Source organism: Aristolochia californica, unplaced genomic scaffold (genome assembly GCF_029961685.1).
Source record: "Aristolochia californica isolate CCGP_79_NKW_82.1479 unplaced genomic scaffold, dmAriCali1.0.hap1 SCAF_14, whole genome shotgun sequence".
NCBI lineage: Eukaryota > Viridiplantae > Streptophyta > Magnoliopsida > Piperales > Aristolochiaceae > Aristolochia > Aristolochia californica.
In genome coordinates, this window is record NW_027181815.1 from 7126092 (window position 1) to 7151416 (window position 25325).

The 25325-nt window shown below is 38.7% G+C and overlaps 2 protein-coding genes across 3 annotated transcripts; one reads left to right on the forward strand and one right to left on the reverse strand.

Moving 5' to 3' along the window:
* Positions 1-1657: 1657 nt before the first annotated feature.
* Positions 1658-15981, forward strand: LOC137950078 (protein PTST, chloroplastic). 2 transcript variants are annotated; one of them, XM_068796441.1, is made up of 8 exons: positions 1658-2049; positions 3130-3191; positions 3380-3737; positions 6624-6713; positions 13533-13601; positions 14898-15003; positions 15084-15172; positions 15605-15981. In XM_068796441.1, the coding sequence occupies exons 2-8, from the start codon at positions 3175-3177 to the stop codon at positions 15821-15823; spliced, it is 948 nt and encodes a 315-aa protein (XP_068652542.1). In that variant the 5' UTR covers positions 1658-2049; positions 3130-3174; the 3' UTR covers positions 15824-15981. The 2 variants fall into 2 exon arrangements, with proteins under 2 accessions (XP_068652542.1, XP_068652543.1); XM_068796442.1 differs by having other exon boundaries at positions 15608-15981.
* Positions 15972-22370, reverse strand: LOC137950340 (ABC transporter G family member 39-like). The gene is made up of 21 exons (XM_068796745.1): positions 22078-22370; positions 21811-21931; positions 21628-21716; positions 21440-21524; positions 21196-21355; positions 21015-21091; positions 20846-20899; positions 20326-20718; positions 19962-20243; positions 19555-19871; positions 19302-19462; positions 19086-19209; positions 18897-19027; positions 18736-18825; positions 18481-18578; positions 18001-18333; positions 17632-17922; positions 17100-17545; positions 16840-17011; positions 16499-16753; positions 15972-16402 (listed from the first exon to the last, which is right to left on the reverse strand). The coding sequence occupies exons 1-21, from the start codon at positions 22368-22370 to the stop codon at positions 16133-16135; spliced, it is 4242 nt and encodes a 1413-aa protein (XP_068652846.1). The 3' UTR covers positions 15972-16132.
* Positions 22371-25325: the final 2955 nt, after the last annotated feature.

The window sequence follows — 25325 nt, forward strand, 5'->3', positions numbered from 1 at the left end:
TGCAGCACCCGTGAGAACGAGTTGCTGCCCGAGCGAGAGGAGGAAGAAGGGGAGTAATTCGTCATTATTGAATTTAATTTTTCATATAGTTTGAACTTAGGTTTTGAATGTTAATTGAATCTGATTTGATAATTAAGGTTTATTTAAGGTTGATATTTGATTAAATTAGCTAATTAGGGTAAGATTATAATTGAGGTTGGATTTTGGTATTTTAATCCGATTTTTGTCTTTAACTCTAGGCGCCCGAGAGGGAATAGACGCAAGGATTGAGAATCCGGATTCGTGGTTACGTGGCGCTCGAGAGAGGCACGAATCACGGTAAAATCCAAAGTTGATAATTTTAGCATCATCACAATAGGAAATTGATTCTCTGCATTCTATTGTAATCCGATCTTTGTCATTAACTCTAGGCGCCCGAGAGGGGCTAGACGCAAGGATTGAGAATCCGGATTCGTGGTTACGTGGCGCTCGAGAGAGGCACGAATCACGGTAAAATCCAGAGTTGACGTTTCCTGTTGTGCAAGTAGTTAATTAAATTATTGCTTGACAATTTAGGAAGTAGTTAATTAAATTATTGCTTAATAATTTATGATATAATTAGTGTTTAGTTCAGATTAATTCATCATATTTGGTTAGGCTAGTTGACTGAAGAATACACAAAATTCAATCCTCCCTGGTAAATAAAATATAATTAAAGTATGCATTTGATTAATATATCATCATTAATTATGTCAAAATATATTATTAATTAATACAATACAAATCTATCTTATGTTATTAATATAATATTTTTTATTAATTAATCAGAATTTTTTATTCACTCTATTGTATTAGTGATTTAATAGTGGTAATTAAAATATTGTTAACTCAGACACTTTGGTTTAATTAGTTCATTTTTATAATTATTAAAATCAATAATTTTAAATTTCTATAAGATGAAGATGAAGTTGTCTTGACTAACACCCTATTTCAAAGATTTCAAAGATAAGTTGTCTTGACTAACACCCATTTCAAAGATGAAGATCATGTAGATACATAAGATGAAGATGAAGATGAAGATCAAATTTTCATTTTGTTGACTAACCCCCCCTAAGTCTTAAGAGAGAGAACTTATATTGAAAGAGATGTCTAAGAATTAAGAGAAAAATTGTTACACAGTAAAGAAAATTCGAAGTGAGATAAAATTGTTCTCTCCTCGGCAATTAGCAGGTGACTTGAGAATGTGGAGAACACATTATATCCTCAAATGAGTTAATCTTGCCGACAGCCATATAACTCACAAGAAAAATCTGAACTACTCGAGAATAGTCAAATTCGTTTTTACTTCAATTTTTTTTTTTTTTTTTTTATTAGCATACTCGCTCATGAAGCCCTCGAACCTAATTGCTTTTTTTTTTTTTTCAAAATAAAGTGAATTTCCTTTTCAATTCAAATTAGGACAACCAAATTTTATGTTTATTAAACAAAAAAAAAAACTTTTCTCTTTCCTTTTTTCTTTTGTTTTCTGTGGATTCCAAATAGGGCGTTGGGCATATAAACTAATTAATCTAGAATAAAAAAAAAAAAAGGAGAACTAGTGAACTCTGAAGCTAGAAAATGGATGACTCTCATTTGTTCACGTGAATGAACATGGGATAAATGGGCTCATTCATTCCTCTGAAATCAGAGGCGCATCACTGTCTTCCAAAAACTGTCGCTGTTCTTCATTTTATCCTCTGGCTCGGGGAGAAAGCTGGTCAGGTGATACCTGGAGAGCTCGTCACTGTGTTCATGAGTTTCTGGTCTCCAATTGTCACTAAGATTGGAACTCTCGCTCCGCCCAGGACTCTTCGTTAACATTTTCTTCAGCTACTCTTGGATAGTCCCACTGCATCAGCTCATCTGAGTTTCTGATCTTTTGCGCTTCCGTTGCAAGGTCATCTTTGTAACACTGGAATCTTCCTAGTGTAGTAATGGCTCTTGTCCTTTTACTCCTAACGGAGGATTAACATTTGGCGTGAGCGTTCTTCAAATTTGGGTCATCCCTCCTGTGGGAAATTTAGTGTAAAGGTATGAGATTTTGAAATCTGGTGCAAAGATATGTGATTTTCGTACCTTTCTGGTAAATATTTACTGTTTACTCGAGGGCTTTTACGTTATAAATGAATCTTGTGCAGTAGCATCTGGATACTAGTTCGTGCTGTTGAATTCAAAATGAATATCACTTCTTGGTGTTCCAGCTCAGTTGTCGATTAACGCTAATAGCTACTAAATGTGACGAACTTAGTTGAGCATCTTTTAAGACTTATACACCTCTTCTCTTCATTAGCAGAGCGCATTATTGGTTAGAGAGTTACTCTAATGGAAGAAGTGCTTAATCTCCTGAACAGTCATGGTTTTCTTGTGGAATTTTTGATTGGCGGTATTTGATTAGGGAGGGGTCTATAAGGAAACATTTACATTGTCCTCGAACTTGACATTCGGAAAAATCTTTGTTTTCAATTTCTCTGAAATACTTTTCCTCCTTAGGTACTTTTGAAGAATTTGGTCGGAATGATTTGTTAGTTGGTTCTCTCATTGTCTTTCCTCTTCTAGAAGGAGATAAAAACTATGTTAACGTGTAAGTTGGGTTGAGCCAATCAACATTGTTACATACATGTTGAATATTCATGTTTTTTTGGTCTGTAGTGCAGTCAGCGGCACCAATTTGATCATGCCAACTTTAAACCTTCCCAAACTGTTTGAACAACAGAATGAGTGACAATGGATGGTGTAGCTTAATTTGTTTGGCTTAATCTTTTCCAAAATGATGACCACAGTGACGTACAAATACAATGCATAATAATATGTTTGAAACACACATTAACTTTATTCTATCTGTTCCTTCTAATACAACTTCTTTAGTCAGAAACTGAGACAAGATATGCGAAGTGGGCAGTGCACAAAAAAGTATTTCTCGTTAATTGGTAGAGTTAGTTAAAGGACTTTATTATTTATGGCATTTTCTCAGAATGGTGTGTCATATGTTTATGAAACACAAGTATGATGTTATCACTTTCACAAGTTGCTCACAGATAAGGCACTTACTTTATAGTGTTTTTTCTGACATTGTTTTCTTTAGTGATCTTTTTGTTTTATTTTTGTTGTCAGCAAAAAATTTCAAAGTGAGGAAGGATTTCTGTTGGACGGAGCAGAATGATAGGTGCTACAAGGTGATGTGTATTATCTAAATTTAAACATTTTATTGCATTGGAGGGGCCATGACTTTTACCTTTTTGTCCTTAAACGGTTTTTTCGTCTTAAAGTTTCCAAGTTTATATTGGTGTATTTCATTCGTTCACAAGGCTCCTTTTCAATAATCCCTCTTCCGCTTGTGCTAACCACTGATGTATACTAATAGGTGTTGTCTTCAGAAATCCACGTCATGGTTTTCTTGCCATTCAAGATTTGAAGATTGGCAGTATATCCAAAAACCTCCATGTACTGTGCAAGTTAATAGTATCAGAGTAACATGCACAGGTTTTACTGTTGTCCCGAATGCATTCTGTAGGGGATTGTATGATGGGCTAATTGGCATAGGACTTGACGTTCACAATTTGGGTTTCAAACAACCATCTTGGAAGACATTCGCTGTGCCAGTTGATGTGGAGGAGGAACCTTCCCCTGATCCGTGGGAAGAGACTTCTGAAACAGATGGTGAATTTGTTCCTGAAGATCCATCAGGAAGGATTTCTCCAAAGAAGTTGAATTCTGAGGAGGTAAACTGGCAGGAGGTCATTTAATATTTACTTTTATATCCTTTCTTTTCCAAAAGAAAATCCTGGACTTCATATTGTTGAGAAAATTTCACTTGTACCTCCTCTTTGTGAAGAAACAATATTGAATTGTGGCAAGGATTATGATTCTTGGTCTTTCATACTCCCACTATCTGTTGTAATTAATTCACTTCTACGTCTGTTTCTTTCTTGTGTATTACTTAAGCACATTTTATTTAAAATTCCAGATTCTGTCAGATGAGATCAATTGTGTATTCATATTATAATTTGAGAATTCAATGGTCAGAAAATGTGTTTGTATCAGTGCATGCAACTTTGTTTATTGTGCTCACTGCACTTGTTTTCACATCTACTAAACGGTAAGTTAGTTCATTTGAAGCATTAAATCAAGATTTGCAACTTGTACAAATTTTGCAGAAGGAATAGAAATGAATCGTTTGTTCCAATATTTCTTTGCCAGTACTCCTTCCGATTTCTGAGTTTAGTGTGTACTTTACTATCAATTGTCCAATGCAAACAGTAGATTACTTTTCAGGTCAGCTACAAAATCTGCACCATTTGCAATTGAAGCTCACACTAAAGTTCTCTCTTCTAATTTTCTTTTTTTCCAAAACAGTTTTTTTTTTTGGGGGATAGACAGTATGGTTTTATTAGAAACTAAAAGTAAAAAAGAACAACCTACCCTGAAAGGTGGAAGTTAATAAAAAAGGGCAGGCAAAGAGAACCTCAAGATACAATAAATCAAGAAGAAAATTGTTCACAACAAGGCATAATTAGGATTAGACCATGAAGAAAGATTTCCTGTTCCTTGGCAAGAGAATTGCAACCAAGTTGTCTAAGTGCAGCACATGGCAAAGGATTTGGACCATGCATAAGGGTGTGAACCATGGCCTTAATAGAATGACTCCCTTCAGTAGCGCTTGAGTAGTAACAACAAGGTACAGACTTCAGGATCCAGGTTAACCTCCCCAAAATCCGTGGGACTAGGGTTCCCTCTCATCCTTCCATCAAAATTCAACTTCAAGGATCAAAGAGGAGATGTAACCAATGCATTTAGCTGCTCTAGTGGCTGTGAAAATTTACCTAATGATTACTCTTGTGTATTGTCTGCTCAATCAATCTTCTCAAGGTGCATATTTGGAAGAGAGTCCTTTCAAGCCAATGACTCCAAGGGATGCTTGAATAGTAAACATCCAAAATTACTTTAACAAGTTTTGGAACAGAGATAAAATTTGTTTGAGGAACTGGTAAAAAATGTTTAATGACGTCAACAATAGATGCTGGAAAACAAAAGCTCCGCATCTGGAACGTCAGATGAAGAGTTTGAGGTTGTAGAGACAGATGGGTAATGAAGGAGGCAATGGTTAATGGATTCGTCAGTCTCATTGAAAAATTCACATGTTTTCTTTGGGTTTTGAAAACCATGCCTTGCTAGCTGTCACTAGTCAAGATCTTTTTTTTTTAGAATTTATTAAATAAAACCTCAATCATCGGGAGCCTCATAAATTCCCAAGCAAGAGGAAGGAGGGCGATATTTCTCAAAGCATCATGGTAGGAAGCACAAAAAGGTTTCATTGAAAATCTTCGAAGGGTTGGCTTACAAAGTGAGCTTGTCTTATAAGCCTTGTAATTGAAAAATGACAAATGTGCAATGTATAGATTTGCATCTATGACTTCATGAGTCCACAAGTGTCTCTACAAGTTTTAAGTCCCAGACACTGTTGTCATCTACATTTCTATGGAAATGCACAGTGACAGGGGGACTTACACTGTCTGCAAATCAGGGGGAATTCTCAGCTAGAGGTCATGCGGTTTGAACTATTAAAGACTGTTGAGATACAAGCAGGGGTAGTTTTTGTCATTGTGCTGTTCTCTTATCCTTCATATTTAGTTGTAGTTATGTACTTGTATCTTATGGGCATTTTAGTATCTTTATGCATTTGTTTTATGTACAACATAAGTACTGGGTAATTCTGCTGTCACTTGCTATAGTTATTTTAAGTGGATAGATTACAATTAGGGGTGACAATTTACCCAATTATTCCTTCTTCGTTCTACTCATCTATTTGATAAAGGATGTAGACTAAAAAATCTTAACCCATTTAAGGATTTACCTGCTTACCTGCATACTAATTGTTAAATGGAACAAATATGAGTAAAAGTTATTTCATATCCAATTACTGGATTAACTTGCTCATGTATAGGGTGGACAGGGGTGCGGGTTTTAAGAAACCCAACCTTGCCCTGCAACCAAAACCCCTAATCATTTCCCGTCCCACCCAGCCCCATGCGGGGTTGGATTTTCAACCCTATCCATGCCTTGCAACTCCACTTTGCAAACCTATACCTTCCCATCCCACAACGGGGTTGGTTTTTCAACCCTATTTTATCTCGTAACTATGTCTATCTTCCAGTGAGTTGATTTTATGTTTGTCCATACCCTGTTCTCTTGTAGTTGTTTACAAATAAAATAACAAAGATTTTAAAAACTAAACAAAATTTTAAACTATTCCATTAAAAATATTGAAGACTATATTCCAAAAGCTGCGGGTCGGGGAGGACAAAACCCGTCCCACCCCAAACGTGCATGGAATTTTGGACTTCATCCCATCTCCAGCCCTCTATCCCTCCATTTAGGAGGGCAGAGAGGGTTTCGTGGCCACTGCCATATTTTCTCACATGTCTCAACAAAGACCTTGGATATGAAGTGTTCCCTTGCCAGAGAATATACAAAAAATCCATATATGTGTCAAATATGTTAGAGCTGCATGCACTGCTTGTTATTATGCTTAAGAGAGATAAAGACATGTTTATAGTTATGTTTTAGAAAGAGAAGAGTTTAAGCCAAGAATCATTATTTTTTGACAGATCAAGGCGTTACTGGTGGATTCTGAAAGAGCAAAACTTCTAAAAAAACTGACCGAAGCTAATCAACACAACCGGTTCCTCAAAAGACAGGTTTGCATTTAGAGGTCTTTTTCTAACTGTTTATTTGATTCTAGTGACTGCTAGGTTGCCTACGAAGCCCTTAGACTCCATGATATTATGAAAGATCCACTCTGGCCTTACCTCTGTTTATGCATTTTTTTTTTTTTATGAAGATGTATTTTTATTAACAAGATAAAATTACAAAGGTGGAGGGAGCAAATCCCTTAATTACCTCTGTTTATGCATGATATTGAGTTTATATCTGGATCCTACTACACCTTTATTTGGGTGAGATTCAGTCAATTACATGTTAAGTGTGGGGTTACATTATATTTATATTGTATATTTTAGTTATTCTTTAACTTTTATTGTGTTAGAGTTGGACCCATTTCATCCCTAAATGACCAGCTGAAGTTAGAAGGCATTTTCCTAATGTCTAAGTCCAGGATCTTTCTGACTCATAACCTATGTGTGATTACTCATCCACTATCAGACCCTCTCATGCCTAGTAACCAACTTGAAACAGCGATACAAGTAGGGGCTACAGAATGATAGGGTTTTTATCCACCAACTCTCCTCCTCATGCCCAGGCCTAAATAGAAAACCAGATTTGAGATGTTCACAACACATAGTTGGGCATAGAACAGAAACGAACATAGGCTTGGATTTACTTTATTCCATGTTTAAGTTGGTCTGTGTCCATCACAGAATGATAAGCTAAATTTAAAATGTTTCATGCTCACATAGAGATCCAAGATCAACCCTTCTCCTGCCAACCCAGATGTAGTTGATGTGTACAGGCCATAGAAAGATGGACACCCACCAATATATTGTTCATATACTAATCTCATGTTGTATAATTTCTTAGAAATGAGGTTACATACTGTTATTTCTTAGACATTGGTATGGACTATGACCCATTTTTGGCTGTGTATGTAGATTGAACAGATTCGCCCTAATAACCATCCATTGAACTAGAGATTGCTGATGGGATACCTTAGCAGGCATCCTGAACTACTTCCTATCCTTTCTGGCCTGTCCAGCGAGTGTGGCATCCAAACTAGAAGCAATCTAGAGAAAATTATTATGGTGTGGTAGCTCAAGTCAGTTCAAATACCCATAGGTCCAATGGGATAAAGTCTGCACTCCAAAAGAGCATAGTGAATTAGGTATAAAAAAAATCAAAATTATGAACGACTCTACTGGCATAGTGGATTTGGAGATTTGCTACCGAAAGAGGGTCACTGTGGAGACATGTTATTGATGCAAAATATGGTGGAAACCCCCAGAATTGGCTACCTCTGAGTGGCAACCTTACCATACAATCCAGCATCAGGAAAGCAATTCCAAAACAGAAACCTCAGCGGGAACAACATCTCAGGTTCCTTGCTAGAAGTTGCTCTTCTGTTAAATTGTGGACAGATTGTTGAGTGGGGACCAGTTAATTATGCATAGAATATCCAAGGCTGTACAACAGAGCTCAGAACAAACATATGACAATGATGGAATCCAGACCTACAGAACATTTCTGTAGCTGGAATTTACATCTAAGGATGAACTTAAACGATGCTGAAACAGAGGAAGCATTTAAGATACTTGCACTGTTAGAGCCGCATTATATTTCAATCCAGGACAAGATGATATAATATGGAAGCCATGGCCCTCAGGCCAATTCTTGGTAGCCTCTTTCTATAAATGCCAGATTACCCCTCTCACCTAATCCAGCTCCCAAGGCCCAAGCCTAGTCTGGAAGCTTGTAGCCCCAGAAAAGGTTTTACAATTCCTATGGATTGCCTTGCATGAAAAGATACTCACTTGTTATGAACCATCTATGAGGGGCCATCTGATGGTAAACTCCTTATGCAAACTCTGTGGAGAGGAGGAGAGCAGTAATCATATTCTCTTGCATTGCAAGTTCAGTAAGGCTGTTTGGGGTGCCATTCTACTCAAATTTGGCATCTCCTTATGCATGCCTCTATCACTCAACCTACTCTTTCAGCGATGGAGCCCTTGCCCCTTGGCACTTGTGGAAAGAAAGAAAGCAGAACATTTGAAGCCAAGAACAGTTCAGTTGGTGGGGTCATATAAAAGGTAATTCACAACATTCTATTATGGGAACACAGCCTTCATGGCTTGCCCCCTTGCCCAAGCTCCATCATTCGGAAAATTTGGGGAAAAGTTAAGGGTAGATTTTCTTTGTAAAAGCAAAGCTTTTAAAATGCCCTATGTGGGAATGATAGGGATTATAGACGAGGAAGGACCTTATGTAATTTCCGGTGTAGGGGACTGTGTAAAGGGGAAAGCGACCAAGCTTTCAGCCTTTCAATTTAAGAGTGGTCTTAAGGGTGGAGACTCCAATCTTCTTGATTTTTTTGGCAGTTGACGAACAATGGATTGAAGGTCGATCCATATTGATTGAAGAGGAGGAAGTTCTAAAGAAGGATTTCATGCTGGAAGATTTGCCAAAGAGCTTGCCTCCATGGAGGGAGCTTGCAAACATGACCAGGGGGAGTCAAAGTGCCAAAACATAAACTTTGGCACAAATCTTTGTCAGTCTGGTCAGTCAATTCATGAAGCGTCCACACAATGTACATTTAGAAGCTGAATAGAGAACATCAAAATATTTGAAGGGGACTCTTGGAAAGGGGTTATTCTTTAAACCCCATGGTCACTTGAAGATAAAAGCCTTATCAGATGTAGATTATGCTAGATTCTTTGACAAGAAGTCTACTACAGGTTGTTGTGTGGTCTTAGGAGGAAACTTGATAAGTTGGAAGAGCAAGAATTAGAACGTTGTGGCCCGTTCTACTCATACTGTCAGGGTGTTGATGTGGGTGAGATCGGTTGTGTAGGAATTGAGTCTACACTGTGATGAATGCATGACCATGTATTGTAACAATCAAGCAACCACATTTATTGTGAGAAATCCAATATTTCATGAAAGAATAAAACAAAGAGAGGTTGATGCCACTTTATCCGAGATGCTGTGATGAGAAAGGAAGTTGTTTCCCCCTATGTTTGGTCAAGTGATCATACTCCCTCCTCCTCAACGGCTCAGTATGTGGTTATTTTAAAGGCAGCAGAGGAATTAGACAGGGAGACCCTCTCTCCCCGCTTCTATTCAATATGATTGGGGAATTTCTATCAGCAATGTTCTACTCGGCAGGAAATCTTGGTTGGCTTCCCCCTACTAGTTCCAGTCCAGCTTTTAATATTCCCCTACTTCAGTATGCAGATGACACCATCATTTTTGGAGTCGGAGACATTGATTGTGCAATAAAGATTAAAGCTGTGTTGGGGCTTTTTGAGTTAGCCTCTGGTCAGAAAGTAAATTGGGGAAAGACCTCCCTAATGGGCTTTAATGTTAATCCTGAGGTTCTCACTGAGATGGCAAGTATATTTGGATGCTCATTAAGTCAATTACCCGTAACATATCTTGGTCTACCTCTCTTCAATGGGCGTATATGCAGGAGGCTATGGAATCCGGTGGTAGAAAAAATGGAATCCCGATTATCATCATGGAAGGGGCGTCTTCTTAGTAAAGCGGGGAGACTCGTTCTCCTAAAGTCATGCATAGCAGGTATCCCAAATTATGCATTGTCTTTCTTGCCTTGCCCTATTGCTATTTGCAAGATCATGGATAAGTTGAAAAGAAGATTCTTATGGAGGGGATCGAGTGATGCTTTTAAGTACCACCTGGTTAGTTGGGATGATGTTTGCAAGCTAAAGAATATGGGGGGCCTGGGAATCCGAAAATCTAGAGACATGAATCAAGCTTTATTGTTAAAATGGCTATGGAAGTTTAACACTCACTCTTCAAATCTTTGGAAGGAAATGGTTCTCACTAAGCTGGGTAGTGAACCTCATTGGTGGATGTCTGGGGGGAATCGTAGAACCCTATCTCCTATATGGAGAACACTTTATCTTCTGCTCCCAAAATTTCAATCTGCAAGTAGATTCCATGCTGGAAATGGTAGATCGCTCAAGTTTTGGGACGACTTGTGGATAGGGCCGGAACCTCTGCAGGCTGCTTTCAGAAGTCTTTTCCTTCTCACCACCCGCAGAGAAATATCAGTAGCTGAAGCTTTTGAGGGGGGAGGGATGAGCCTCCATCCTAGAAGGGGCCTCTCGGATAGTGAGGCATTGGAAGCTAGCCGATTATTGGATTTAGTCGCTTCGTTCAAAATTCGTCCTCGGGAGGCTGACAAGCTCATTTGGTGGCCGGACAAAAAGGGGTTTTTCACGGTCTCATCGGCATACGGATTTTTAAACAGAAGTAATTCGGCATGGAGGGAGAATGGGATCAATTTCGTATGGCATTTATGTGCCCCTCCAAAGGTAAAATTCTTCATGTGGAGTGCCTGTCAAGGTAAAATCCTCTCGGCTGATGTATTGAGAAGAAGAGGCCATCCCTCGGTTGATCCCTTATGTCCATTCTGTAACTCTGAGAACGAAACTATCAGACACATTCTCCTACACTGCATTTTCTCTTGGAATGTGTGGATAAGCATCCTTGGAAAGTTTGGGCTTCAATTCTGCATGGCGGAGGACCTCCTCACTTTTAGTAATTCACTCTTGGGTACCTCTATGCCGCGTCTTGGAAAGATGATGCTCTCTGCCTGCTCCAGTTTCATCCCGTGGGGGCTTTGGAACGAGCGGAACAAAAGAAGATTTGATGCTAAAAGTGAATCGGTAGACCGGGTTGCGGATAGAGTGGTGGGACACATATCTACTTGGCTTTTAACAAAAAAAGCATTTTCTCACTATCTGGGTTCCTCCATTCGTGAAAATTGGGGAAACTTGGCTTTGATACACATTGGTAAAAAGCCTCCGGTTATGCAAGAATGGACTCCTCCAACCCCTGGTTATCTCAAGCTAAATTTTGATGGTTCATCTCTGGGCAACCCTGGTATTTCCGGTTATGGTGGAGTAATTTCAGATCATTCCGGTAATCAGCTCTTCACATATGCGGGCCCACTTGGAATTTCTGATTCTACGAATGCAGAGTTACAGGCTCTCCTCTCCGGTCTTCGTGTTTTCAAAGAAAGATGTAGTGGACCCCTCCAAGTTGAAGGGGATTCTAAAGTGGTGATTGGATGGTGTGCGAGAGCATCTTCTCCTCCGTGGAGACACTGGGATACATTCAATAAAATTTTAGACATTACCTCGATTGTTTCTTGTTGTTGGACCCACATTCCGAGGTCCGCAAACTCAGCGGCAGATGTACTTGCTAGGGAGGGAGCTACCCTACAATCTCTGGTTGTTAGGGAAATGCCCCCTCAAACTTTGTAACTTTCTTCTGTTTATTAATACATCCTTATAAAAAAAAAAAAAAAAAAAAAAAAGTGATCAAGTCGGTGATATGTTTACTAAAGCCTTAGGTAAACATGAATTTAAGACTTGAAAAAAGTAAGGAGAGAGTTGGAGAGAGAGAGAAAGTGGAGAAGAGAAAGCTCTAATAGAATAGAGCTGCGTTGGGGCTCGTGCACTATCCCCAACCTATTTACTAAAGTTGTTTGAGTAAAATTACAAATATGCACTTAAGTGAAAACCTAATTCCTTATATCTCCCATTCTACATGTCCTATTTACATATAAATTGGACCATAGACATAATTCAACATAAGGAACAAGATCACATCAAGACATATGAATAAATATAAAATAAAATGACCAAAATGCCCTTGTACATGTTTTTCAACAAGACTTTTTGTAATAAGCTGGGGCTTATGGACATCTATGCTCCAGTTTGAGAGAGAGTGTTAGAAAACAGTATAAGGGGCAATTTAATCATTGTAGATGGTCTGTAATTTCTAATGAAGTTATTGTTTTACTCAGGATGCTTATATATGCCTATGGGTTAATTTTCATGTAATTTGGAGGTGTATATTAGGAGTTATAAGCAGTTGTGTGTATGGAGGGTATTTATGAGTTAAATAAGAAGATTAGGGGGTCGAGCAGGATTCCCAACAAGAGCCTTTCTATTGCTCTCTTTTCAGAAACTTCTTTCTCCTTCTTCTTTCTTCTATCTTGTCTCAATCCTTTTCAATTAATCATTTCACATACTAGTTCTATCATGATCAAGATCGAAGTCCATTTTGTCTTATTTCTTTTTGGATTTTTACTTCTTTATTGTGATTACAAACTATGATAAAGAATAAACATGCAATCTACTTGCATTATGGCTGTACAATATTGTGGGTTTCAACTGACAAAGTTGACAGTAATTGTCTGAGTTAGAAGGCATTCTATTGCTTTAAACCAAGATAAGAATCGTGTTCATACTGCCAAACATACATGTGACTGTAATCTGCATACATATATTGGAGCACTCAGGAATGGAATATCTCATCACAGCTGGGAAATAACTTACTGATCCTAGAAATCAATCTTGTCATGTCTAAAAACTACTGAAAGAATTTCTTTAGCATATGTGGCCTCTGATACGCAATTAATGCAGTATGAATGTTTGGGTTTTGGAAATTGTCATCAGCAGGGTTCTAGATTTCCCTTGCATTAGTGGTGAAAACCTGTGGCCACGGTTTTAGTTGTCACTACATATTATACCAGTTGGTAGAAAAGGGTAGAGAAGCCAACACAGTAAACATCAGAAACAGTTTGCTTGGTGATGCTACAGTTTTGTTTCTCCATAACAGGTTGATAATTACCAATAATTGAAACTTGGTTGTGCTCTCCCCGTCAATACTGGGTTCTATATACTATATTTCAACGAGAAGAGGCAATAATGTCTTTGAATTCCTTTATTATCTGTTTTAATATTCTTAGACATCTTTCTACAGTGCCTCCGACTTGCATTTCATAGTGTTCCTCTGAATTTTGTTACTCGCAGCTGCTGCTCAAGGAGGATGCATTGGTTGATTGCAAAAGCGAACTTGCTGCAATGGAGCTTGAACTGCAGGTAGCTAATGACTTTCTCTGTTTGTCTTTATTCTGCATTTAGAACCGCTTCACATTTCTTCTGTGAACAGTGTGGAAGTGGACAGGTTCAAATATTTATCAAAATCTTGCTATAAAAGCTAGTGGATGTTTGCTAAAGATGAGTTAAATACTCTCATAATTGGAAAAATCTATGTGATCTCAGAAGTACAATCATGATTTTTTTTGAAGCCTGAACTATACTATCATCTTCAAGGGAGGCAAAGAATACTGCAGTAGTAAGGGTGAATTATCAGGAACCTCCTGAAGCTCACAATTTGATTAGCCCAGCCATATTGGTCGATGTTTGTAATTAGTTTGAAAGAATATATATTGTTTGTTTTTGTTTCTATTGGCTTTGCTGCAACACATTTTAGTGCAAGGGAGGAGGAAGGGGGAGGAGAGGAGTTTAGATCAACTGTGGATGTAGTTTGTTTCTACAGAGTTAATTCACCCTTAAGAGTAAATCGTATTATGTTCTCAATAGACTTTGAGACATGGTTGGAACAATTGTAGTTGATTCAGGAACTAGACTATCTGGTTTAGACCGAGTGCAAATTTCATTAGAGGGGTAGTTTTAGGATACTCGTCAACCAAGTTACACATTTAACCTGTCAAATCACGTTTGATGGTCAGTTTTTATATTCTATATTAGTCTGTAGGAGAGTCAGCAAGATCGGGTGTTTGTTAGAAGTCTATTCTTCAGATTACATGTTATTCTGATGTGTAGTTTAAGAGTATTGTAGAGTTTTGAGTTATGAGGGGTAGTTGTGTAAATAGAGATCAAGTCACTTAAGTGATGAATACAAAGGGAAGGAGGTCAATTTTACCCCCATCGAGTGCCTCTCTCAACACTCTCTGCTCTTCTCTCATTCTTTTTTCCTTTCTTCACCTATTTTGCATCTTTTTACATTTTACGAACTGGTTGCTTTGCTGAATTCTTCTCATCATAAGGTTATGCATTCTTTAATCAATTGAACATCTCTCTGTTTCTTAACACTTATTTTTTGTCTGCCTCTTCTTTTATTTGTTTTTGTAGTTTATAGGATGAAACTAACTCTTCTCTTTGGCTCTTGAAGAAAGTCAAAAGATCTGTGACTACTTGGATTGTAATGAGTGGAATTTGTGTTCATATGCAGTTATTATTAAGTATTTCTGTTTGAAAGAATTTTACTTCTCTGTTGATTGAATGATGGAGAGGTAGTTATAATTCTGATAGTAGAAATTGATTGTTACATCATTAATCTCTAATCTTCTTTTTTTCTCTTTTTACCAACAGAATTTAATTAAACTCGCAGAAGAAGTGGCTGAGTTTGGTGAACAGCTAGGTTTAAGGAAGATCAATGGGAAGAGTATTCCATCTTATCTTCTTTCTAGGCTAGAAGGTGCACTCTTTGCCTTGCTTACTAGATGGCCTTTGTGGTCATTATTACTCTTCTGAGAAGTGCTCATCTCTCATTTGCAGCTTTCCAAGGAAATTTAAAGGAACAAGTAAAAGGTGTCGATGCTGCAAAATACAAGGATGTTGAACTGTTATGGTTTGGAATGGCTGAGGTAATTTCCTGATAGCTCTTAGGCATTGGTCAGTTATCCTTCTTTCTAGTGAAAGAATACTTGAATCTGCTCAGGTAGGTTGTATCCTACCAACCCTGGTCCTAGTAATTAATGAGGCCCTTACTGGATTGGTTGATGCAAGCCATCCGAATTATAGAGCAGTAATTTTAAGGTAACATGAAGCATACAGAAGTTCTCAGTATAACTGATGTCTTTGTCAGCTATGCTATATTTCCATTGGTGGGTATTGGTTCCATGAACATTCCAGTTTAACCGGATTGAACCAAAAGTTTGGTTATTTTTTTTGGCCAACCTCTTCTGATAATCTGTGGAAACATCTCGGGAAGTGCATATCACACTTCTCTTTCAGAAACAAATGCTCACTGTTATCTGTTTCATGAGGACCGGAACCTGAAAATTCTCTTTGCTCAGCAGACTGTCCAAGTGGTGGGGTCTTTTGATGGATGGAGTGAGGGTGAGCATATGTCAGCTGAATGTACTGGTAATTTCACCAAGTTCTCTGCAACCCTTAAGCTTAGACCTGGACGCTATGAGATCAAGTTCTTGGTGGATGGTCAGTGGCACTTGTCACCAGAACTCCCTGTCATTGGTGAAGGTATGATGCAAAACAACCTTCTAGTTGTGGAGTAGCTTGTAATTCATGAGTTGATACTAATCCCAGATTATCGAACTGATTCTACAAATTGTATAATGCTACTTCTGTAGGAGAGAGACTGCATGTTGTATTATGGCATTAAAGTCGAAAATTATATGCAATGAGCTAGAAATACGAAAATTTACACAGTAAATTTTTGTTCTCAAGGTACAATAAATCAAGAATGAGAAACGCCTATCACAGTCACACTGGACTTGGGTGATTCCATGAAAAAAAATAATCGATGAGAGGTTTTAAGACATTTTTGAGATTAAAACTATACCAGGGAGTACAATTCTATCTTCTCATCTTGTTTGGAAATTGAGAGTCCGAATGGAGAAAGCAAAGACAACTCCGAAGAGAATGGCAAAGCCCGCGGTGACACATGCCACAAGAGGGAGCATGTCGTGGTCAAAACCGAAGGAGGAGTTCAAGAATTCCTTCAAAGGAACTTGTTCACCATTATACGTCAACATGGTTGTTGTTGAATCTCCAAATTGTGAAGTCACTAAACCATAGAGCGTCCATGCAACTGGGCAGCACCAATAGTACCATCTCCACCAGATTGGAATGCTCTGCGTTACATATATGTAAAGGAACATTAGATTAGACAAAACAGGAGAAAATGTTGAGTTATTCATTTAGGAAGAGAAAGGTTTATTTTTACTTACTGTTCTTGGGATCAGGAAACCAGAGAAGAGCATCCAAATTCCATAAAAAGCAGAAGAGACGATAGCAGCAAAGGGTGCGTTTGGAGTCAAGGCAACAGTCATCATTCCATAGTAGGTGTAGTAGAGGAAGGTGAAGAACATGAAGAAGAAGAACCACAAGAACTTGGACACACTCCAACTGAAGCCAATGGTGGCGTACACAATCACTCCATACAGGATAGTCTGTACGAAGATGTATGGTAGCTCCACCAATACCTGCATCAATTAATTTTCAAGATCAGTAGGGTAAGAAAAGGCATAATGATAATGAATCTGTTCAAACAAATCTTGTCAGTTCTAACCTGTGCCAATGCATAAGGAAGAGCAGAAAACATGCCCGCTGCGTGTTCTCTGTAGAAGACAGTTCTTTCTATGTCCACCACTGGCTGCACTGATGATGCATTATTGACACCCAAAAACAGAACAGCAGCAAACATGGATCCCATGGCATTTAGGAAATCTTGTTGCTTGTCCCTGTTGCAGAGTCAATTGATAAGAGTAAAGACTAATGGAGATGAGATGATCGTCTTAACCTAGTATTGACCGATTGAGCATTACTTACATTTTGCCACCCATGTTCCAGAATATGCTACCAAATAATAGTGCACAGATGAAGGTAAAGAAGAAGCGAACAGCATTATATTGAGGATTTCGCCAGTAAGACCAGTGTTGTTTCCAGAGACATGCTTTCGCCTGGATCCAGAAGGGTTGTGAGAACTTTGTCTCAAAGTGAATATCTTCAGAACCTGGAGCTGGCTTGTTCAGTTCCTCTATCAGAGATTTGTTTCTCTGATACAGAAAAAAATTCAGATAAATTTCAGCAAAATCTACGCCAAGACGATTCTCCGCTGCAATTGAGCTAACTTCCAACATCCATGTCGCCGGGTTGTATCCAGGAGCAATGTTTGGAACTCCCTTCACGTCTTCAAAGTAATCGATAAGCTGGTGGGAATGCTTTCCCAGTGGCCCGGCATAGATCACTTGCCCTCCTCTTTTCATAAGCAATAGCTATTTTGAGCAAACAAAGACATATAGTTAAAGATTCCAATTTCTTCTTATACAACATTTGGCAATCTAGATATCAGAGCCATTACCTCATCAAATGACTCAAAAATGTCAATGCTGGGTTGATGAATGGTGCAGACGACTGTTCGGCCTGTATCAACCGTGTTACGCACAGTTCTCATCACAATAGCAGCAGCTCGTGCATCGAGCCCTGATGTGGGTTCATCCATGAATATGATCGATGGATTGGCAACGAGTTCAACTGCAATTGTGAGGCGCTTCCTCTGTTCCGTTGAAAGCCCACTGACCCCAGGAACACCAACCAGAGCATCTTTCAGATTATGTAGTTCTACAAGATCCATGACCTCGCTCACAAACATCTGCAGGGTAAGATAAGTTAGAACTAAACAGTCCAATAAAGCACGAAACCGTTCTATTTCCACAAGTGTGATGATTACCTCTCTTTTCTCATCATCTACTTCAGGTGGAAGACGAAGCCAGGCAGAGAACAGAAGGGACTCGTAGACTGTAAGGTTTGGAGAGTGGATATCATTTTGCTCGCAGTAGCCACTGACACGAGCAAAAGTCTCCTGTCTCTTAGGATAACCAGAGATTGTGATAGAGCCTTCGATGTATCCGCCAGTTTTTCTTCCAGCAAGAACATCCATGAGGGTGGTCTTGCCTGCCCCACTTACGCCCATCAAACATGTCAATACACCTGGTCTGAATGACCCAGTTATTCCTTGGAGGAGCTGGAGTCGATCTTGTTCTTCACCTTGTTGCTTCATTTCCTTCACAGTGGGTAAAGAATCATTAGTTTCTAAAAAAAATCAGTGTTTGTTTAACGTAATTATACTGGATTCTTGGATAAAATTTTCCATTTTCTAATAAAATTTCGATTTAACTTGTTTTGCGTGGAGGATACAAGTTAAACTCACTACTGGCATGTCAACAAAGTACTGCACGCCTTCAAATGCCATCGCCAGAGGTTTGTAAGGAAGCACCATTCCTTTCGTCTCTGTAACATCATGTTGACCTGAAAAGAGCAGGAGTAACAGACAGTTTCAGCATTTTCACAAATAAAGTCCTTTTTGCTGATTATTTGCATTTACATCTACCGGGAGAAAGCTTCTGTCCATCTTTTGGAATCAATTGTTACTCTACTTTTAGTGGAATAACGAAGTTTCTCTTACCATCGTCGCAGTCTTTTCCTTTAGTTTGTCCCTGGCTTTCAGCACTGGAATCGTCAACTTCACAAACTGCAGCTTGAGGCTTACCAAGAGCTGCAGAAACAAGAGCATTAAGGAAAAATACATACTGCGGAAAGAATTAAAGAAAGAGATGTAATACTAACGATTGAGATATTTGAGCGCCACTGTGTATAGAATATTGAAAAGAATGTTGTATCCCAGAAGAGCTCCAATTCCAATCCAGTACCAATTCGCTTCAGTGAAGATCCCCCTCATCTCAAGAATTTGTTTACCACTCTGTAAATATCACAAGATTCAGCCAACCGGTACTCAGTTCCACTTAATTTTGTTACTGTGTCTGTGTGAGACTTACCTCACGCCATCTGCTAGCAAGGAATTCATTCACTGCAATTGCGTTCTGTCCATACATCAGAGGAGATACCCAATATCCCCAAATCCACCAACTGTGGATATCCTCTGTAATTGATTTATTCACCGAGAAGAAGCATGAGCCTGACTACTGAAAACATTAATCCTTGGAAGCGTTATTATTAGAGATCAGGAATTACCTCTGGAAACAACAAAGCCACCAAGGACAAATATGACTAAGAGTGCGAATGCCCCAAAGGTGCTTGCAACGGTTTGAGATCGTCCTAGTGCAGCAATAAAACGGAAGAGGGAGAGTGACATTTGATGCAGGTTGAACATCAGAAACAATTGAAGGATAAACCTGGAGGAGAAGTATCGATTAGCTGTTTCCCACTAAATTACAAAAAAAAATCAAGCTGGATCGAGTAAAATCTCTCTGATAAACGAGATTACCTTCCAAAGCGGGGAGCTAGCCCTACTGTGTAATAAGTCAGCACCACCCAGATAAATGACTCGAGCAAGGAGATGGGGATTCTCATAATGAATGTGGCTAACGAGAAGGCCCAAGCAGGAAAGAACATGGCGTCCCTTTGCTTGTAGAACACTGGTAACCTAGCAATTGTCAGATGCAGCTCAGCGAGCCCATTGAACATGATATTCACCAGCCCAAAGAAAAGCGCAGCCATGTACTTCGATCCGTCTTCTGGGTTCTTGTGGTTCATCTCCGTTCGAAGGAATACCGTCATGGTTATAGTTGCAATTAACATAATCTGCATCAGACCTAATGTGAGGGCAAAAATCTAAATGTCTTTACGAAGAAAGTGATCAGATCATGAAAATTTAGGGACTGTTTAGCGTACTTGTATGGCTTTGAAGATATAGATGAAAGAGCTTCTCTTCATCAGCAGCATTTCTCGATCAAAGCATGCCTTGAACAGCTCTTTCTTGGGTAAACCGTACTTCTTTCTTACTAAAGCAGCTGGGTGCCCTTTGGATCTCTCATAAGGAACAGCCAGTTCCGAGAAGATATCCATGCCAACGTGAAACTGTTGAAAAGCTTTCACGAATTCTCCCACAGTTATGTATCTATATGGTTTAATCTTATCAAACCAGTACTGCTCCTGATCTTTCCTTGAAGTCACCTAGTAAAAAGAACTCTTGTCAAATAATGGTCATTGATAAAATGCTAAGAAAAAAAATTGAGGATAGAATTCAGGAGGAGACCTCTTGAAGGAAATCTGCAACGCCTTTTCTCTCTGGACATTTGAAGCCCATTGTCACCAAGAAGTCAAGAATGTGACTTTGAGGACCGTGATAGACTATTTGGCCTTCGCAGATTAAGATGACATCGTCGAAGAGGGCAAATGTTTCAGGCGCTGGCTGGAGGAGAGAGATGACCATGGAGTTCTGAAACACATTGGCGATTTGCTTGAGGCACTTGACGATTTGATAGGTTGTCGAGCTGTCTAATCCTGTAGAGATTTCATCCATGAAAAGAGCCGTGGAAGGACCCACGATCATTTCACCCGTCGTCACTCGTTTCTTTTGTCCTCCGGAGATCCCTCTCCTCATTTGGTCTCCCACCATTGTATCGGCACACACATCCAGCCCAAGTAACTGCATGTTCACAGCTTTTTCTTATTACTTCACTGTCTTCATTGTGAGTGGAAGCCAAGATCCGAAAAGTATTTTCAGACTAATGAAATCATGAGTTCGATTTGTTTATGTTCAGTCTCGTGCTCACCCTCAGCATATACTCTGTCATAATACTAGCCCTTTGTCCTTGCATTGCTACCGCCTGGAGATGATCGATTGAGTAGTTCAGGCCGTCGTTAAAACTGAAATTCAGGAACTAAACGAAATACGTCTGTTTACCATTGAGCTTATACAGATTACCGAATTTTATGGCCTACCTTCATAAAGAAGTCGATGTCTGGATCAGGTTTAATGTGTTGATCTTTCTCTCTTCTTGCAAGTTCAGCGAGAACATCTGCAGTGATCATTTTAGTTGATTTGAGAAAAGTAGAATTGTAATAGTCACGAAACTACGCAGTTAAACAAGAGAACATAAAAATCATTTAGATGGGAAGTCACCATATCTATGACCGACTCCTTGACAACGGGCGGAGAAATCTAAAGTTTCTCTGACAGTCATGTCTCCGTTATGCAAACCATGCTGACAGATATAAGCAGAAGTCCGTTCGGGAACAAATTCCTTCATGTTGTGGCCATTGTAAGTTACCTTGCCTGCAACCTGCTCAACCCTATTTTGAACTAAGGGTCTGATTGAAGATAGTGACTGACTGGTTTAAATTTGGATGATCAGAGTTCGAATTACCTTCAGGTCTTCATCTAGTTTTCCTGCCAAGGCCTTCAATAGGGTAGTCTTTCCTGAACCTGGAGGGCCCAGGAGGAGGGTCAACCTGAAAAAAATCAATGCCGGTTAGTTTCTTCATGTTTGATCACTTCCGGCGATAGATTAACAAATGCTGAACTGATCAGAAGAATGTGTTAATTCCTGATTACCTCCCGGGTCGTATCGCACCACTAACATCCTTAAGAATGCTTAGCTGCTGCTTCTTATTTTTGTATAACATGAAACGGCCTAATATACTCTGCAAATGGAAATTTCAAAGCAGTTAAGCCCAGTGAATTCGTTAACAAGTTTCGACTCAAGTGGAAGAACATTAAGAAGCACAAGCATCTCACTTCCGTGACGTTCAGGAAAGCATTGAGGAGGGTTGGCATTGCTCTTCCTCCTGAGTAAACCTCTGCATCAACGTAGAGGTGCTCGAATCGTATTTCAACTTCGGGCAGTGTAATTCCAACCCTGCAGTTTATGAGAAGCAATCCAAAATTTGGGAAGAAAATCATCAAAGAATAGAACAGAAAACAGGGGAGTAAAACAAAATTGGCAGAATTCAACTTCCCCGCTTTGAATCAACAAAACGTGGTGGCGTAAAAAGCAGGACATACCGGTCCATTCGTTCACGGAGCTTTTGCACAAAAAAATCATTATCTTGATCGGGAATGCGGATGAGTCTATCAAGAATTTCTCGACGAGCTTCTGGGGAAACGTTACGCACGTCTATCTGGTCATGGCGGTAGTGTCCACTCTTGCTATCTCCAAGCTTGAGCAGGGAGACAGTAAGGCGATCGTACGTCCCTAGCTTCTCAAGAGCAGCCCACTTGAGATCCTCTTCGTCATCGCTATTCCTCCGAGTGCTGGCCGAAGTAGTGGAGAACACGCTCTCACTCCTTTGAAACATATGTTTGCTAGCTGAGCGGAGGCTGGCCGCCCTCCACCCATCTGCTTCCCCCAATCGAATCGACCCCGCCATGCGTTTCTAGAGTCTAAGGAAGTTGCTGTGAATGGAATGAATGAATGAATCGAGTCTGGTGTTCGCTTTCCGGGTCTTATTTATACTTGTAAGGATGAGAGAAGAGTTAGTTGTGAGGAACTCCATTAAAACTATCAGGCAAAAGAAAACAATTCCAGCATCAAGCGCCTCACAGCCTGTCCTTGCGTCTTTCCTGAAGTCTTTCTTGCTTTGTGTCTGACAAACTGTTTGCTAGTCAGTTGCAAACAAGAAGGGGAATACCAAAGAGCAGGGTAGGATTCAAACACAGTGAAAGAAAATTTGTAGGAAGTTTCGAAGTCTCGGACAGCTCGTCGCCTAATGATCGCGTAACTGATCCGAAAAACGATGGCTCTTTGTCCAGACATAGCAGAACAATGGTTATTTTGATTATTAAAACTTAAAAACATCCCAAGGTTTGCTTTCCGGAGAATGGAATCTTTCAGCTCATTTGATCAAAGCGATTCTCTAATAATATAATTATAAAGCATATTAACTCTCATCTCCATTGTAGCAGTTCACTATTCCTACGTTATTTCCGAAGATCCTGAATCATGGCACCTAGCATTAGACAGTCGGTTTTTCTAATAAAAATGAGAGCAACTTTCTTTGACATGTGATGTTCTTTAATTCGATGATGAACCAACCCATCTTTTATTTACATTGGCAATCGATAGAACAGTAAAGGGGAGACGCTCTTCTTCTGTGGGTTGTTAAAAAAATTTCAGTTTCCTAGTTTTTGTTCCAGAACGCTATATACAAGTAATATGGCATGATCACTCGATTTATCCGGTATGATTTTTTGTTTACTATTGAAGATGCATATCATCCCGAAATGTAAATGGTAGGATTATTCATATCATTAGGATAACTTAATTATTGCTAAAGGTGGACAATAGTGTTAAGGCCATGGGACTATTTTGCAATGCCTTGGATAATGAAATTGTCAAATTCTACTGCCCAAGAAGTATTAAACAAACTATAATAAGATTTTTCAAGGGTTATTGAGATGAGACATGATTAAAACATATAATACCAACTAGCGGTTTTTCTTTAACAAAGTGACAGACAACGTCAATGTACTTTATTTGTTCATGGAAGACCGAATTGGAGGCAATATGAATGACCACTTGATTACCATAATGGAGTTCTATAAGACCATTTTGTTGAATCCCAACTCTGTAAAGAGCGATTTAATCCATATAAGCTCACTTACCACATGTACCATAGTCCTATATTCAACATCGACACAAAATCTTGTAACAACATTTTGTTTTATACTTTTTCATGTGACTAGGTTTCCTCTAACTAAATTTGTTGAATTTTTGGAGAAAAAAATATTTTATGAACATGTTATAATTTGAGTATAATGAACTTCCATTTATAATGGAGGAAACAAGTAAAATCCAATTACAATTAAACTACCCTTATCCCAGTTACACCCGAAGTTAAATAAGTTCTAAAAAAATTGAACAATTGAATATAAATAGAAGACTAACTAACTAAAACACCTTTAACTGAGACTCTTATGTGAGATTTTCTCTTATGAGACTCTTGTAAGACTCCACTATATTAATTCTGGCTTTGTGAAACTTCTTACTATGAGAGTCATATAAGACTCTTCCATATATGCTCTTCAACAAAAGTACGATAATCAAAGGTGCATTATCTATCATTTGGAGATTTAGCTCAATCAACATCTACAAAACTTTCAATATTAAGGTGACCATGACACTTATATAAGAGTCCTTGACCTAGATTCTTTTTCAAATATTTGAGGATCCTTTTCAAAACTTGTTAGTGAGTGAAATGAGGTTTATGCATGTATTGACTAACAACATTAATTGCAATAGAGACATTCGGTCTAGTGATAGTGAGATTAATCAACTGTCCTACTAGCTTTTGGTACTTGTCCACATTTATATCTTCTCCAGAGCCTACGCACAAATTCAAATTTGTACCCATAGGAGTGTTAACAGGGTGACATCCCATCATTCAATGTATCTTTTAAGTAAATCAAACACATACTTTCTCCACGAACAGGAAAATGTCATGCTTGGATTGGAAAACTTCAATACCAAGGAAGTGTTTGAGGAACCCCAAGCCTTTGTCTTGAATTCAGTATATATTTTGTGTTTGACTTGACTTATATTGTCTATGTCACTTCCTGTTAAAATAATAGCATCAACGTACACAATAAGTAGCACAACTCCCTTGTTAGTGTGTTTGACAAAGACTTGGAGTAATCCACAAAACATCTAGTAAACCCAAATCGAAGCACTGCTTGACTAAATTTATCAAACTAGGCACGGGGTGACTATTTCAGTCCATATAGAGATTTCTATAGTCTGCACACCAACTCCCCCTCAACCACTAATCCTAGTGGTTGATCCACGTAAATCTCGTCCTTAATTGTGCAATATAGTCATTCAAATTCTCCCTCTATTTTGTATTATAAATTATTTGAAAAGCATCATATAATTTTTGCAAACTATCAACATCAGAATATAACTCTGCACAAGTATTCCACACTTGTTTAGCTATCTCAAGATGGACAACGTTATTTGCAACGCTTTCTTCCATATTGTTAATCAACCAACTAATAACAAGTATACTTTTTTAAGCCACTTTTTGGCAAAAAAAAAAAAAAAACTTTCTTCCTCATCCACAAGAGGAGGTGGCTTAGTGAAGTGATCTAATAGGTCTCGAGTGACAAGAAATCGCTTAACCGATTGAGACCAACTCAAATAGTTTGATAGTTCTTTTAATGGAATAATAATGATTTTAAGAAAAATTACTTTTATCAGCCATGTTAAAGTACAGTTCTTCAGCCATGAAGTATTTTCTTTTAATAAAAATAATAGT

Coding starts and splice junctions, on each gene's coding strand:
- LOC137950078 (XM_068796441.1), top strand. Junction 3,738..6,623: donor AGAAGTTGAATTCTGAGGAG/GTAAACTGGCAG, acceptor ATTTTTTGACAG/ATCAAGGCGTTACTGGTGGA. Junction 6,714..13,532: donor ACCGGTTCCTCAAAAGACAG/GTTTGCATTTAG, acceptor TGTTACTCGCAG/CTGCTGCTCAAGGAGGATGC.
- LOC137950340 (XM_068796745.1), bottom strand. CDS start 22,370: ATGTTTCAAAGGAGTGAGAGCGTGTTCTCCACTACTTCGGCCAGCACT. Junction 21,717..21,810: donor CTTTCCTGAACGTCACGGAA/GTGAGATGCTTG, acceptor TTCCATTTGCAG/AGTATATTAGGCCGTTTCAT. Junction 18,334..18,480: donor ACTTTGTTGACATGCCAGTA/GTGAGTTTAACT, acceptor CCCACTGTGAAG/GAAATGAAGCAACAAGGTGA.